The sequence below is a fragment of the Cryptomeria japonica genome, chromosome 7, assembly GCF_030272615.1.
Source record: "Cryptomeria japonica chromosome 7, Sugi_1.0, whole genome shotgun sequence".
Taxonomy (NCBI): Eukaryota; Viridiplantae; Streptophyta; class Pinopsida; order Cupressales; family Cupressaceae; genus Cryptomeria; species Cryptomeria japonica.
In genome coordinates this window covers 277,874,374-277,889,597 of record NC_081411.1, presented here as the reverse complement: position 1 = coordinate 277,889,597, position 15,224 = coordinate 277,874,374, and the positions used below count along the sequence as shown (strand labels likewise).

At 39.6% G+C, this 15,224-nt stretch overlaps 1 protein-coding gene across 4 annotated transcripts in view; it reads left to right on the top strand.

The window, feature by feature from the left end:
- The window catches only part of LOC131027070 (U4/U6 small nuclear ribonucleoprotein PRP4-like protein), an 88,758-nt gene that overhangs the window by 53,990 nt on the left and 19,544 nt on the right, over positions 1-15,224 (top strand). For 3 of the 4 annotated variants that reach the window (XM_057957040.2, XM_057957038.2, XM_057957039.2), the window contains exon 5: positions 1,427-1,508. The exons of the other annotated variant lie outside the window; for it this stretch is intronic. In XM_057957040.2, coding sequence (XP_057813023.2) covers positions 1,427-1,508 — 82 coding nt within the window. The remainder of the gene's footprint in view (positions 1-1,426; positions 1,509-15,224) is intronic. 4 annotated transcript variants of the gene reach the window in all.

Here is a 15,224-nt window from a genome sequence, read left to right as displayed (position 1 = left end):
GAGGTAAAATTTCCAGTTGACCCAGAAAAATCCGACAAAGACCCAAAAGAGCTCTCGAAAAACCCATAATGATTCTACAATTGAAAAAAAATTTCGACTTGAAATGAAGGGTGAAACCCTAGCCAAAAATGCAGAACCCATGAAATTTTTTTTGTAGACCCAAAAAATGAAACCCTAGGTGGCAAAAAAAAATTGCGATTTGCAGACACAAAGCACTCTGAAAAGCGGCAAACCCTAGGCACGAAATACAGAGCCGCCACCACTGCGAAATGCAAAGCCACCGCCCTAAAAACCCTAGTCGTCGAAAAAACTGAATTCGCGTGAAAAAAAGATGAAATCGCGAGTCGAAAACTAAAAAGCCGCAACAAAAAATTTCCGTCGGGGGTGGTAGACAAACACCAAAAAAATCGCGATTTCGCGCAGTTTTTTTTATGAGCTGAAACCCAGAAAAAAAGTCGCAAAAAAATTGCGTTGGAAGGTAAAAGATTCGTGCACCAACATTAGAATCACAGGCCGCGGACAGAACAGAGATCACACCCGTGATTAAGCGCGAAAAATCGCGAAATACAGGTCGCTGGCCGAGAAAATACAAATTCGATTTTGACAGAAAAAAATTCCTGCCAAACCCTTCCATGAATGCAAAGAGAAAACGGACGTAGGTAGGAGAAAATACTCCCAAGGTAGACCCACAAAAAAACAAACACGAGAGCCATGCACAAAAAAAACCTTGGACGGGTTTTTGAAAAATTTCGAATATATTATACTGGACAGGATTTCCGAAAAATTTCTTTACCTATGCTCTGATAGCATGTTCAGGAAAATGAACTGGTAAAAATCTTTTCTATTTATTAATTGAGAGAATATTACAATATATAGAAATGACAAAACATTGTAGCCATTAATTAAACTAATTGCCTAATACTAATTTGACCATTAACAGTACATAGAATTATTATTCTAACAAGGAATAATTGAAATAAATACTGCTATAGCACCTATTAATTTAATAAATTGTAAGAATTTAGTTATGACTGGCCCTTGTAGCATATGTGAAGTTGATCTATCGATATCTTTATGTGGAAATCTTGTATGCAAAATCAATGACTATTGTGATGAAGGGCCTTTGTATAGAACCCATGGAATCATTTTTTTTTTTGCTAGAGGTTAGATCAAGGTACTGTAATGTATACTTGGTATTTATTATCTACTGGTCCATTTGTGTATTTTTCTTTTAGCATTTTTTCTATTTGACATGTGGAATTCCCCGTGTATCTTTCTGAAGGATAAAGTGTTCATCTTTTGTAACATTTCATTATTGCCATCACATTGTTTCTTTTTAGCAGTTTGTCAAAAGGAAACATGTTAGTTGCTTGTTGTTTTTTATTTTTGTTCCTTTCAGTTTTAGTGTATGTGCCTTATATTTCAGGTGTGGTCCGCACGAGACTTCAAGGCCATCAAGACATTGTCGGGACATGAGGCAAAGGTTACAAGTGTGGATGTAACTGCAGGTAAGAAGCAGGATATGTTTTTTCACATCGTTGATCATTGTCTAGTGGCTTTTCTGTTGTTCTAATCATATTTTTTGTTGAGCAGACTCAATTGTAAGTTGAATTGCCCGAAATTTTTTAGTTCCATAAGTTTCAAGGAAAAAGCTCATCGTATTTAGAAATAATTTAGTTCCTAGAAAATTGATTAATTTCTAAGGGGGGATTTTTTTTCTATGGAATGATGTCTGTTACTAGTAGTATAGCATAGTGGTGCAGGAGCACCTAGTTTTATTGATGCATTTTTCAAAATTTTGGAGTGATTGATCATGTTTGGGGTCAATGAGTGAATAAAGGACTATTGAAAAGTCCAAGTGTGTGGTTTTGGAAAATAAATTGAATGAAAGATTCAATAATCGGATGATTACATTGAACGATATACACACGTATATATAGAGGTTACAAGACGATGTTCTATAATTAGAACATAACGTTAAAGTAAAAGATTAAAGAGCTAAAAGCTAAATTAAGCTTAAAAGCTAATTAACTAAAAAGAAAAAGCTAAATGCTAAATAATAAATAAAGCTTAAAAGCTAATTAATTAAAAAGAAAAAGCTAAATGCTAAATAAAGCTTAAAAGCTAATTAACTAAAAAGCTAAATGACCATTAAACAAAGAACTAAATATAGGTGACTAAAATATAATTAAATATTCTAATACCCTCCCTTAATGGTCATGCTATCTATTACACCAAGCTGCCCTCTAAATTTGAGAAACTTTGCCGGGCTCAAGGACTTGGTGAGGATATCTGCAGTCTGATCTTATGTAGGAATGTACTGCAGTATCACTGATCCATCTTCAACATGCTGGCGGATGAAATGACAATGAAGCTCCACATGCTTTGTCTGCTCATAGAAGATTGGATTTTTGGCTAATTTTAGAACCCCTTGATTATCACAAAACAAGGGAGTAGGTCCTGGTTGAGACATTTGCATGTCTGCAAGCATTCTACGTAGCCAAATTGCCTTACATGCTGCCTTAACAGTTCCCTGATACTCTGCTTCGGTCGAGGAAAGAGCTATTGCTTGTTGCTTCATTCTGGTCCATGTGACTGCACCTGTACCCAAGCTGAAAACATACCCAGAAGTTGACTTTCTGTCATCAACACAACCTGCCCAATTTGAGTCTGTAAAACCAACCAGCCTAGGATCTTTGCTTCTGTTGTACAGAATGCCAAAATCAGGAGTGCCCTTCACATATCTAAGCACACGCTTCGCTGCAACCCAATGTTCAACTTTTGGGGCTGACATGAAGCGAGAAATATAGCTCACAGCATAACTGATGTTAGGTCTACTGGCGGTGAGATAGGTGAGGCTGCCCACTAGTTGCTTGAATGAAGACTCATCCACTACAGGTGAATCTGATTTGGCTGATAATTTGAGCCCTATCTCCATAGGTGTAGATGCAAGTTTACAATCTTGCATTCGAAACTTATCCAGTAGGCTCTTGGCATACTTTGACTGAGAAATGAATATGTGGCTATTAGTCTGCCAAACCTCTACACCGAGACAATAATGGAGAAGTCCCAAATCTGTCATATCAAAATGCTGACACATTCTGTTTGACCTGCATGATCAGATGTGCTGCATTGCCAATAATGATGAGATCATCAACATAGACTACTAGAAATAGAATATCATCACTAGTATGTTTGACATACAATTTGGGATCTGAAGGACTCCTCTGAAAGCCTTGGTCAATCAAGTACTTATCAATTTTGATGTACCATGCACGAGGAGCCTGTTTGGGGCCATAGAGTGCTTTGACTAGTCTACATGCCTGGTGTTCCTTACCGGCAACCTTGAAACCTGGAGGCTACGTCATGTAGACTTCTTCCTGCAAATCACCATTGAGAAAGGCACTCTTGACGTCCATTTGATGGACTTTCCATCCAAATTGAGCTGAGAGAGCGAGGACAAGCCTAATGGTACTCATCTTGGTTGTGGGAGCAAATGACTCTTCATAGTCGATGCCCTCCTTCTGTGAAAACCCTTTTGCCACCAACCGAGCCTTGTACTTATCAAGACTTCCATCAGCTTTATACTTGACTTTAAATACCCATTTGCAGCCGATGGGCTTCTTTCCTACAGGAAGATCAGACAATACCCAAGTGTTGTTTTTCAGAAGACTATGTTGCTCCGTTGCCATAGCCTTTTCCCATTCAGGTATACCTTTAGCCTTTGTATATGTTTGAGGCTCATAAATACTGTGAATGTTGGCCATAAGAGCAAAATTAACTGTGTGTTATTGGCTCTTACCTCTAACGAATCTACCCTCAATGAGCTCATCATCATGAAGATCACCAATGGTCTGGGCCCACCACTTAGGCCGGAGAGTAGAAGTACCAACATCTGCTGCAGGATGAAGAGTGCCTGGAATATCAAGAGTAAGCTCCTCTGGATGTGGATCGAGAAGATCTTGAGGAAAGTCAGGGGGTACAATGTCATGCTTGGGAGACCCCACAACTTCAGAGTCAACTAAATCCCTCCCATCAAGTGGAGCTAAGGGAAGACGAACACCCATACTTACAGCCTTTGGAGGGTGATCCACAGTGCTCAAATTAGGAGAGGAAGGCTGAAAAGGCCCTCTTTCTTCATCAAATACTACATCTCGACTGAATATGAGGTGATTAGTGTCTATATCAACCAACCAATATGCCTTGTGGTTGTCACTGTAGCCGATGAACATCAATTTCTGACTCTTTGGATCCAGTTTGGTGCGCGTGGCATCTGGAATCCAAACATAAGCTGTAGAGCCAAAAACTTTCAAATGACTGATTTTGGGCTTCTTGCCAGACCAAGCTTCCTCTGGAGTCATCTTCTTAACGACCTTTGTGGGAGACCGGTTCAAAAGGTAGACTGCAGTGAAGACCGCTTCCGCCCAAAAGTGTTTTGGAACATTTCTATGCTCCAACATAGACCGAGCCATCTCAGTGACTGTACGGTTCCTGCGCTCAACAACACCGTTTTGCTGTGGGGTGTAAGGTGTGGTAAGCTGATGCTTAATGCCATGTGATGCACAAAAGTTGGTGAACTCTGTAGAACAAAATTCCCCTCCATTGTCGGACCGAAGAGTGACTATCTGATAGCTAGACTCTTTTTCCACTAAGGCCTTAAACGTTTGAAACATGGTGAACACCTCTGATTTCTGCTTAAGAAAATAAACCCACATGCGTTTGTTGAAATCATCAACAAATAATAGAAAATACTTGCATCCAGTGACTGATGGAGTGTTCATGGAACCACAAATGTCAGCATGAACGAGTTGCAAGACCTTGGGTGCTCTCCTAGTGTCTTCATCTGAAAGCGGAGTCCTATGCTGCTTTCCAGCTTGAGACGCTCCGCAAACTCCATGATTCTGAGTTTGAATCTCAGGTAATCCTATGACTAGATCCTCTCAAACCAACTGAGAGAGATAGTGAACATTGAGATGCCCATATCTCTGATGCCAAAGAGTGCTGATGGAAGTACTCCTAGCTGCCATGGCGAGCTCTTGAGAACGAGTAGAATCAACAAGTCTATAAAGACCATGATCCTCAATACCAACTGCAACTGTAGTGCGAGTCTCCTTGTCAACAATGCTGCACTTGTGCAACTCGAAGACGACATCCAGCTGTGGTGAATGCTGCATAATTTGACTGACTGACAGTAGATTGAGCTTCATACTAGGTACAAAGTATACATCGAGGAATATTAAATCCCTCCCACCAGATGAAATCTAAACGTTGCCCTTGCCGACAACAGTATACTCTTCAACTCTACCAAAGATCACTGAATCAGTGAAAGGCATGTACTCTGTAAACCAATCTTGACGATGTGTGAAATGTCGAGAGGCTCCAGAGTCAATGTACCAGGCTGATGATTGAACACCATCAAATGAGGTTTGGGCCATGAACGCATAGAAGGCAGATTCCTTCGGATCGGGATGCATGGCAGAATTGGCTTTCTGCTTGGACCCTCCTTGTTTGGATTGCTGGGATGCTATCAATTTCCGGCAATCTGTCACCAAATGGCCATACATATGACAGTAGGAACACTGTAAGCTCTTCTTTTTGGAGGACTGCTGAGGTTGACCTTGACCTTGTCCTTTTTGTTGGAAGGAGAAAGCTTTACCCTTGTACTTATGCGAAGCTGAGGCTGTGAAAGCCTGTTTCGTGGATGAACTAGCGCTGCTTCCAAACTGCTGCTTCCATCGATCCTGTTGTAGCAGCTTTTTGCAAAGATCAGGAAACTTCAAATCAACACTAGTAGAGGAGATATTGAGCGTATCAATGAAATGCTCGTAGGATCTGGGAAGGCTTTTCAACGTGATCACTACCATATCCTCTTCCACCATGGTTCGGCCTATAGCTTCTAACTGATCACGAATGTCCTTGATCTTCGTAAGATGTGCCTAGATAGATGACTTCTCATCCATCACGATAGAAAACAACATATTCTTTAGAAAGAAAGCTCGGCTCTTGTCGAACGTTACATGAAGATCCTTCAAAAGATCCCAGATCTCTTTTGCTGTTTTACTTGAAGGCACCTGTGGGAGTTGATCATCTGTGACGGAGAGTTTGATAAGCATGACAACCTCTCGATTCTTCACATCATGTTTGTCTTGATCATCACCTGCTGTTGTAGGACGAGATTCCTTGCCCAAAACAAGCTTATCAAGGCAACGATACTCAAAGATGGTAAGCATACGTTGTTTGTAGGTGTTGTAGTTGCGGCCGTTGAACTTCTGACTGTGTTCCAACATGATGTTGGTTAATGATGCCATCACGGAAATCAAGGTTGATCGAGGTCAACTAAGTGAAAGCAAGAGATAGAAGAATCTGATTTTAAAAAAAAATCAGAATATAAACAGCTGTTGAAAAAACTGAAACCCTATAGGAGAATTCTGGTAGGAATTCCAAGGCACGAATTTCGAGGTTTGGAAGAAACCCCAAAATTAAAATTTTCTGCACACTTAAAACAGCATAAATTGTGCCAAAAAAACAACGAAAATCCCAACGTCCACAAAAATAGCAGAAATTGTGAACTGTTTTTAATTCTAAGGCAAATTTGCTGGCACAAAAATCGAGGCATGGAAAACGAGGCACCCAGAAAAATTTGAGACCAATCTAGAAAAGCTCTCGAAAAACCCACCAAGAATCTGAAAACAAAATGCAGATCCAACGGCTCAAAAATCGAGGCACGGAAAATGATGCACCTACAAAAAATCTGACGACGACCCAGTTGAGCACTCGAAAAACCCATCAAGAATCTACAACCAAAATAAAATTTTGACTTGAACTGAAGCGTCAAAACCCTAGTTGAAAATTGCAGAAACCTTAGGAAAATTTTCAACCTGCAAAATAAACTGCCCAAGAAGAGAAAAAAATCTGTTTTTCTAAAAAAATCTCTTCAATAAAAACTTCAAAAAATTTTAATAACAAAAATTTTCGAAATTTTTAATTTCAATACTTTGATACCATGAAAAATAAATTGAATGAACGATTCAATAATCAGATGATTACATTGAACGATATACACACGTATATATAGAGGTTACAAGATGATGTTCTATAATTAGAACATAATGTTAAAGTAAAAGATTAAAGAGCTAAAAGCTAAATAAAGCTTAAAAGCTAATTAACTAAAAAGAAAAAGCTAAATGCTAAATAAAGCTTAAAAGCTAATTAATTAAAAAGAAAAAGCTAAATGCTAAATAAAGCTTAAAAGCTAATTAACTAAAAAGCTAAATGACCATTAAACAAAGAACTAAATATAGGTGACTAAAATATAATTAAATATTCTAATAGGTTTAAGGTTATTTGTAGTTTTGTTGTCTCTTGTTTTAGCTTATTTGCTTAGTTTTGGCCAAATTGCCTTTGTAAGCCAAAAATGGCATCACTTTGCAAATTAGTGTAGAACTCTTTGTATGGCCTCATAAGGCTTTTGGACATGTTAGTTTGATGTTAGGGAACCATCCTAGGGAGTTTAGAGTGAGTAAAGATGCATAAGTTTCAAAAATGCAAAGTGGAGCAAAAGTTGTCATTGTTGCTTGACAACTTTTTGCAACTTTTGGAGCAACTTTTCAAAAATTGATCAAGTCGGTGGTTAAGAAACCGATGGGTGGTTGGTTATGAGCAAGGAGGCATATATAATGCTTTTGAAATCATTGTAAACAGGTTGGAAGATCCAAGGGCAAATTTTGAATAACACTTGAAGGCAATTTTCAGATTTTTACATAAAAACTTGTAATTTTGGCTATAGCAGTCCATACTAGATGGATTGATCCTGTTACTGTTCTTTCATGGTGGTTTAGGTTTCATTGTTGTGGTGCTTTGAAAGTGTTTGTATCTCTTCATAGTGTAGGTTTAGTGCTTTGTTTGTAAATTGTTTTGAACTGCACTGCTCTCGGTCGGAGCAAGGGATTAATACCCTAGCAATGGCTCCAACTTGAAATCCCATTGTGTTTTCTCAATGGCCCCTGGGATTCAAGTTATGGAGCTTGTGTACAGTGTGTATATCCATTTTGGTGCCTTGGAGATTGTTTTGAAACAATTTGCTATCAAGTCCTAGGCGAGCTCTGTCATAGCCCAGCTAGGGAACTTGATTGTTGTGTGCACTTTTGCTTGCAGGGATGATCAAATATGGTTGTGCCAAGTGTTTGGCATGGAAGAAGGAAGCCTAACAGAGCCTCAGTAGAAGCATGGAGGTGTGACCGAGTGGGGGAATCAACAAACCCTATTGGAGAAGGCTCTTAACCCTTAAACCCTCAAAAAGAGCCATTTTGGGGTCCGTACCTGTACGGACGTATCAGACAGCCTAACCTCTTGAATCTATAAGATTGTCCAAAAGGGTATTCGGATCACCAAAGCTCTTAGGAGGTCTTGTGGATGTTTTCTGAGCAATTGAACAAAAACCGTGAAGGTAGGGCTAATAGGAGCTCTTAGGGCTACTAGGCCTAGAAAGTAGGAACTTGTGAAAGCGATGGAGAAATGGAGTGAAACAAGTCACAAAACCACATGATGGGAGTTGTTACACCATCTCATCATCCTCCTAGTCCCCTGCAAGTGAAGGTTAAAGATTTTGTTATTTGGATGGTTGAACTTACTCTAGTGAATTCTAGCCTGGATCTTGAGTAATTGAGCAAACAAGTTGATAGAGAGTTTCCCAAAAGAGTTTAGGGGTTGGAATTGGTTCATGAATGAAGAGAAGGGTGTAAACAAGCAAGGGAGCCCACTATGACACCTCTTTCTAACCTACAAACTGAAATTGCTACTCTTTTGTGAGAGCCTCCCTATCACATAGGTGCACATAAATCTTGTCAAGACATACTTAATTTGTGAGTGATTTTTATGGATTAATTGATTGGGGGAGTTCCCCCGCTGTTGCAGAAATATAGTAAAAAACGCAAGTATTACAAATGAAACAACTGTAACAGTTGTATGAGAGGGAACACGGTGCAGCTTAAAACCAGCATAACTGATGAACATAACTGCTGCAAACAAATAAAAAACCAAAACCAAGACATACTCCAAGACTCTCAGCAGACAACCCAGAGATTCATGCCAGAGTTACCTTCACCTCCCCAATTCACCACCTCTTCCACCTGGATAGCACTTTGTCTTTTGCCAACCTCCTGTTGCACCTGTGCAGCCACATCAAGAGATGGGAACCTAACACGATGGTTCAATTCCCTACTGCGGTCTACTCTGTGTATGCTGTGCCTGTAGAAAATTGGAATAGTGTAGCTGTTGGAGAACTCTAGGTGACTCTTATTATGGGTAACCATAAGGCTCTCCAAAATATTTTCCACATCCCCACAACACACTCTGGGCAAGCATAGGTCCCCTTGCACTATTAACAAGTCCATTGTCTCCTCTCCTTTCTCTGTTGTGCAAAATTGCACATTAGGATTCTGTTGCCTTTCTCTTGGCCTCATGATAATTCACACTTGCACCAACATTCTCTGTCACCATCGCCTTATTGCCAAAATTTTCTGGTAGGAACCAATGCAACAACCAAAGTTGCTGCCCTGCATTGGGTACCTCCTCAGCTAATTTCAAAATGATATCTTTTTGAATTTAAGCTTTATATTTTGGCTCTCTAGTGAGATCCAGACTGTGTTAACCATATTACTGTAATAAAAAATGCTTTTCAACCTCTGGTCTGCCACACAACCCTTCCATCAAGGATCACTACCTGTGTTGGAGCTTTTCTTATGAGGAATAACTATAGTAGACAAATATAGAGCCCACAAACTCAATGCTAGAGCAATTTCCACGTGCTTGAATTCCAAGAGGCACTGAAGCCAAAGAGCAATGACAGTCCTCCATCACTTGCCTTGAAAAACACCTCATCCCATGCTCAAACACCTGCTTAGCCGTGATGACAATAAAATTACATGAACCTCTATTGCACTTTGTGAGCACTTCACAAATGTTTCGCATATAAGCTCTTCCAGATTTCTAAACTTGGACCTCTAAATGAGTCCCTCTAAAAAGAAAAACTTTTTGGGGGAGATGTTTTAAAATCTTCCCAAGTTCACCCTAAGAAAAAGGGCAACAACTGTATAATGTAAATAATAGGTTCTTAATCAATGCCACAATTGGCTAGATAATATGCTGCAGAATTAGCAATTCTTCTACAATGAGAATAAATTGCCTCTTTGAAACTTGATCAATCAAGTGTGCCACCTCAAGATTTGTTTCAAACTTCTAGTTAGGACAACTACCCTTATTTAGAGCATCGGTAACAAGAAACAAATCTCCTTCAACGATTAGATCCTGCACTCCACTTGACAAAGCTAGCTCCATCCCAGCCACCACACCTTCCATTTTGCTTCATTATTTGTCTTGTGTGCAAGATAAAGTGAACCTCCTTGAAGAAAGTTGTCATCTTGTCTAAGGACAATTCCAGCTCCAACCGATACAGGATTGGCATGTGAAGCCCCATCAAAATTAAGCTTTACAAAGCCTTGGTGAAGGGGGCTGCCAAGCCTTATTTTTATTCCTTTCTGGATTTAGGATTGATGTGTTTGCCCATTTGTGAGTTATTAAACATTTACCCATTTGTGAATCATCCCTAACCTAATATGAAACATTTACTTGATGTCACATCCTTAGTTTTGATCTGTTACATCTTCTTTATGCATATTCTGATATAACATCTGTTTCTTCTTTGTTCCAATTTCCTTCTTGAACACATTCATGCAAACCCAATGGCTTGACCATTAGTATGGTTTTGCAACCTACTTGAGCACTAAGCTATGCATTGATCTACCTTTGCTTTTTAATAATTTATGGAGGGATTTTTTTGACCCTAACCCATGCAATATAAAAAATTTATATACAGATAGTACCAAAATTAGGAATTAAAACCTTATGAAAAATAGAGAAACTGAAGCCAAGACAGAATAGACCACAAGACTAGATCAAACAAAAACAAATAAGAGGCCAAAATACGAGCCATAAGAAAACATAAAACCAAAGAGAGAATTACATTGGAGTAACACCCCACTTTTCAACACCACCACACCAACCTAGAGAAGATCATTATTGTGAGAACTACGCCACCAATATGTTCTTTCTTTTTGATGCTAGGGAGCCTAGATTTGTCAATTAGAGGAAGTTAATCCCATGAATCACCTCTTGTGGCCGAGTGGAGTGAAGAAGAGCACCATTAACAAATTGTTGTAGTGCGTGACCAAAAGATTCTGCACTATAGATTGCATGTTCAGGCAAAAAGATTGCAGGTCTTGGAGATGGTGTTGTCCTGCTTGCAATTGTTTGTTCAAGATTGGAGTCTGCCCCTTAGAAATTGTTTCCAAAAAGGTACCACCCATGGAGGAGTAAACCATATTGACAGAAAGGGCAGAGACAAAATCATAGAAAGGGGAAAGTTGTGGACCCAATTCTTAATGTCTCCATTCAACACCTTACCCTTCAAACATGAGAAACTCCTCATGAATGAAGGATCTGCTACAAAATTTCCTAGGGCCACCAGTCCTCTCCAACCCAAAATACAATACCATGGATGAGGCTATCATGGGACTTTGATCCCTTCCCATTTTGGGTCATGGGAGAAGGGGCACAAAAGAATCTTTTGTCAAACAAACACAATCACAAAACTTGACACAGAGACAGAATATATCCCAAAACGCAAACAATAATGGAGAACTGTGCTGGCTAGTAAAGCCACTTCCCATGAGCTACCAAACAAGTCCAATGGCATCGCTTGTCTCAGCAAACATTGTACTTGATGCGAGCTCCAACTTAATAATTCATGAGTACTTGGGAAATGTGAGAAGAGATCTCATACAATCACTTGGACACCTAATAAAATCTGGGGGTGGTTTGACAGCTAGGATCCACCAAACATTCAAGCCAAGGAGAAAAGTATAATTATAGGGACATCAAATAAAATAATCTTGTATAATCCATCACATACCTCCATGCTATCCACCACCAAACTTGGAAAGGGATCAAGGCTCACCCAATAATTGGCTATTGCTTTTTTACATTCTCAATAACAATAAGAGATGAATAACTCCTCCAAATCATTACACATGGATAAAGCTTCTTCCAACAACAACTTTGCTTTCTGATTGGAATAGACTCCTTTAGACAAACCTTTAGATTACCATTACGGAGTCACCTTTTTTGATTAAATTTTTACAATCATGCACATGGGTAAAGATTGAGACCTTCCATAGTAGCATTCTATTATGCCACATTCTTGGAGCATACCACCAAGTAGCTGTTAGACACAATGCACCACTGAGAGGGGGGGTGAATCAGTGGTTCTCAAACTTTTCCCTTAAACTATCTTGTGTGAGCATACCGTTTATTAGATCTAACTCAAAACAGACTTACAGGTTAGTGGGGAGACCAACTCAAATGCAAACACTCACAAAAGGGACAACACATAACACCAGTATGTACGAGGAAAACCCAAGATGGGAAAAACCTCGGTGAGCAATGCTGCTGGAGTCTACTGCTCCAATCCACCCTCACAATGAATCTCTGTTACAATGTTTAGGGCACCAACCCAAGGAGTACCAACCCCTGACTTATTTATGGGCTACAACCCAAAGGAGTAACAACCCCTGCACTGAGCTACAACTCAGTGTTCACAAAGATAACTTCAAATACAAAATTAATACTACTGTTACAAGTGAATCTTGTAACCATCTCATATACCTCTCTCTGCCAGTGAGACACCTTCTCAGCTATACTGGCTCATTCTTCTGCTGCTCTCATCTGTTGCTTCCTTGCTGGTAAACTCTATTGGTTCACCTCTCCTCTGTTGTGCTCTACTGGATCTCCTCCTCACTGCTCTTCTCTTTACTGGTACAATACTCTGCCGGTTCTATATCTGCCTACTCTGCAGCTTCCTTCACCTCTGCTCTGCCGGTATGAACACTACCGGTTCTGCACTGCTACCGGTTGAACACTTCAACCTGGTTCTCCCTCACTCTCAGTCTCTTCTTAGATATTCGTTGAGCACTTGACTGATTTGCTCTCACATGCAGAAGTAACACTTAGCCACTTCGCAACAACACTATCTTCTTCTATTCAACAGCCCTACTCTCTAATCTAGCGGCAACCATCTCTGATTTTGGCTTGCATATTTATAGACTGGTTTACCCACCAAAAACCAATTCAAACTTAGGGCGATTAGGGTTTCCTCATCAACCTCGAGGTAAACCAAATCTAATCAGATCCTATCTGATCTGATCGCCCAAACAACTGTTCCCTCACCACTGCCATTGTCGTGCCTTCTTTATCACGCCTTCTATCTTTGATAATTTGCTTTTTACCTTGTTAGCTGATTTCTTGGTCAAACACCAAGATTGATCTTGCAGTTTCCTTCATCTGTCTCGATCTCCTCACTCACTCAGAGCTGTCTCTCAGTTGTCCTCCAGACCTCGAGCCGCAAACCTCTGCAATGGCTCTCCAACATATCCCATGATTTACGGGATCCACCATTAATGTCGACCAACTCTGCACCTACCTCATCGGTGCACATTCCATCTACCACTGCATGCAAGTCCGTGTTGACGTGTATTTTGTACACTATCAAACACAGAATAAAATACCTAAAGGTACCTTATCCTCTCTTGAATAAAGTCTCTGAATGCTGAAGATATCGCGAAAAGGATCAATCAGGATGACTTCAAGGTTCTTCGTTGTAGGATCTCTACGTGTGGATAAGCTCTTTGTGGTATGATGTGATTTGCTGGAATCACAAGGGGACTTACACTTGATGACTGAACTTCTGATTTGCTTTGAATATTGCTGGAACACAGGATTTTACTGCCTTAGATTTGAAAAAAAAGGAAAAAAGACGAGGGCGAGGAAAGGATCTAATCCTAACACTAAGAATGTAAGAGCAATGAATGATCTTTGATGAAATTCTAACTAAGTCTTGTTTTGACATCCCAGGACCATCTCCACAAGGTTAGTGCGATCTTCGAAGGAAAGCTTTATGATGTTCAAATCATCACTGCAGGCATAGACACCATCAGGCTAATGCATATCAATGAAGAAGCGACAATTGAAGTTAAGCTTAAGCTGAATGATTCCAGTTGACTACACAAGGCAAGTCTGCAACCAACAAACTGCTAGTAGTATGGATATACGAATTTCACCATCAATCAAGCACATTTTTTCCACTCATCTAATAACACGAAATCAAATATGAGAAGTATAGAGACCATGCAAATTGTCAAATCGACCCATAAATTTCACCATTTCTTCAATGAAGTTACAAGTCTCCTACAACAACATCTTGGCAACAATCTTTGCCTTCTCTCTCTACTCTACTCTAATTGCTATTCTATCAACTGCTAATCACCTTCTAACTACTCTCTATTCACTAACTCTATTCTATTGCTTTCTATTTACTATCTTTACAAAATGAAGAGTCGGGGCTTATATAGTGCCCATAATACAATTCGATGGCTGAGATCAATTTGAGATCAATGGCCAAGATTCAATAATGAAAACCCTAATTAGGGTTTGTTACAACCATTACATAACATTTAATGCTCGACCAATGAAATAATTGTATTAATTGGACACATGTCCTCTCTGGAAAATTCCACCAATAGATAGCTGGGGTAGGTACATCGAAGTTTGTACCATCTCCCATGAGTTAGGTATATTGAATCTTGACATGCTGAGGTGGACCTATCCGACTGCAGAAGTGATGACTGGGATGCCACCTCATCTGACACTTGGTTGGTGCCAATTTGATGTTGCTGAGAAGCTAGCTTTAATTAACTCTTCTGGAACTATCTGCTTCTTCAACGAACCCTTTGCTCTGACTTCTTGTGTCTTTGATGTGCAGGATGATGATGTACCTCGCCTTGGAATACTGGACTGGAAGAGGTTGCCCTTATCCTGATGATGCTGGATCGAAGAAGGTCGTCCTTGTCGATGCTAGATTGGAGGAGGTCGTCCTTGATCTGGCTTGATTTTCCAACTCCAGGATCTCCATTTGATGCCTACACAAAATATTAAAGTTAGTCTTTTGAGCATCAAACCTTAAAGCATGAAATTTAAGACCTTTCAAAGGTAAAACTTAAGATATTAATTTGAAAAAAAGTCATGATAAATCAAGAATTATACATTTTCAAATTAATAATGAATGGAATTTGGATCTTCAAGACTTAGACTTTACAAAATTGCAATGGGATCAT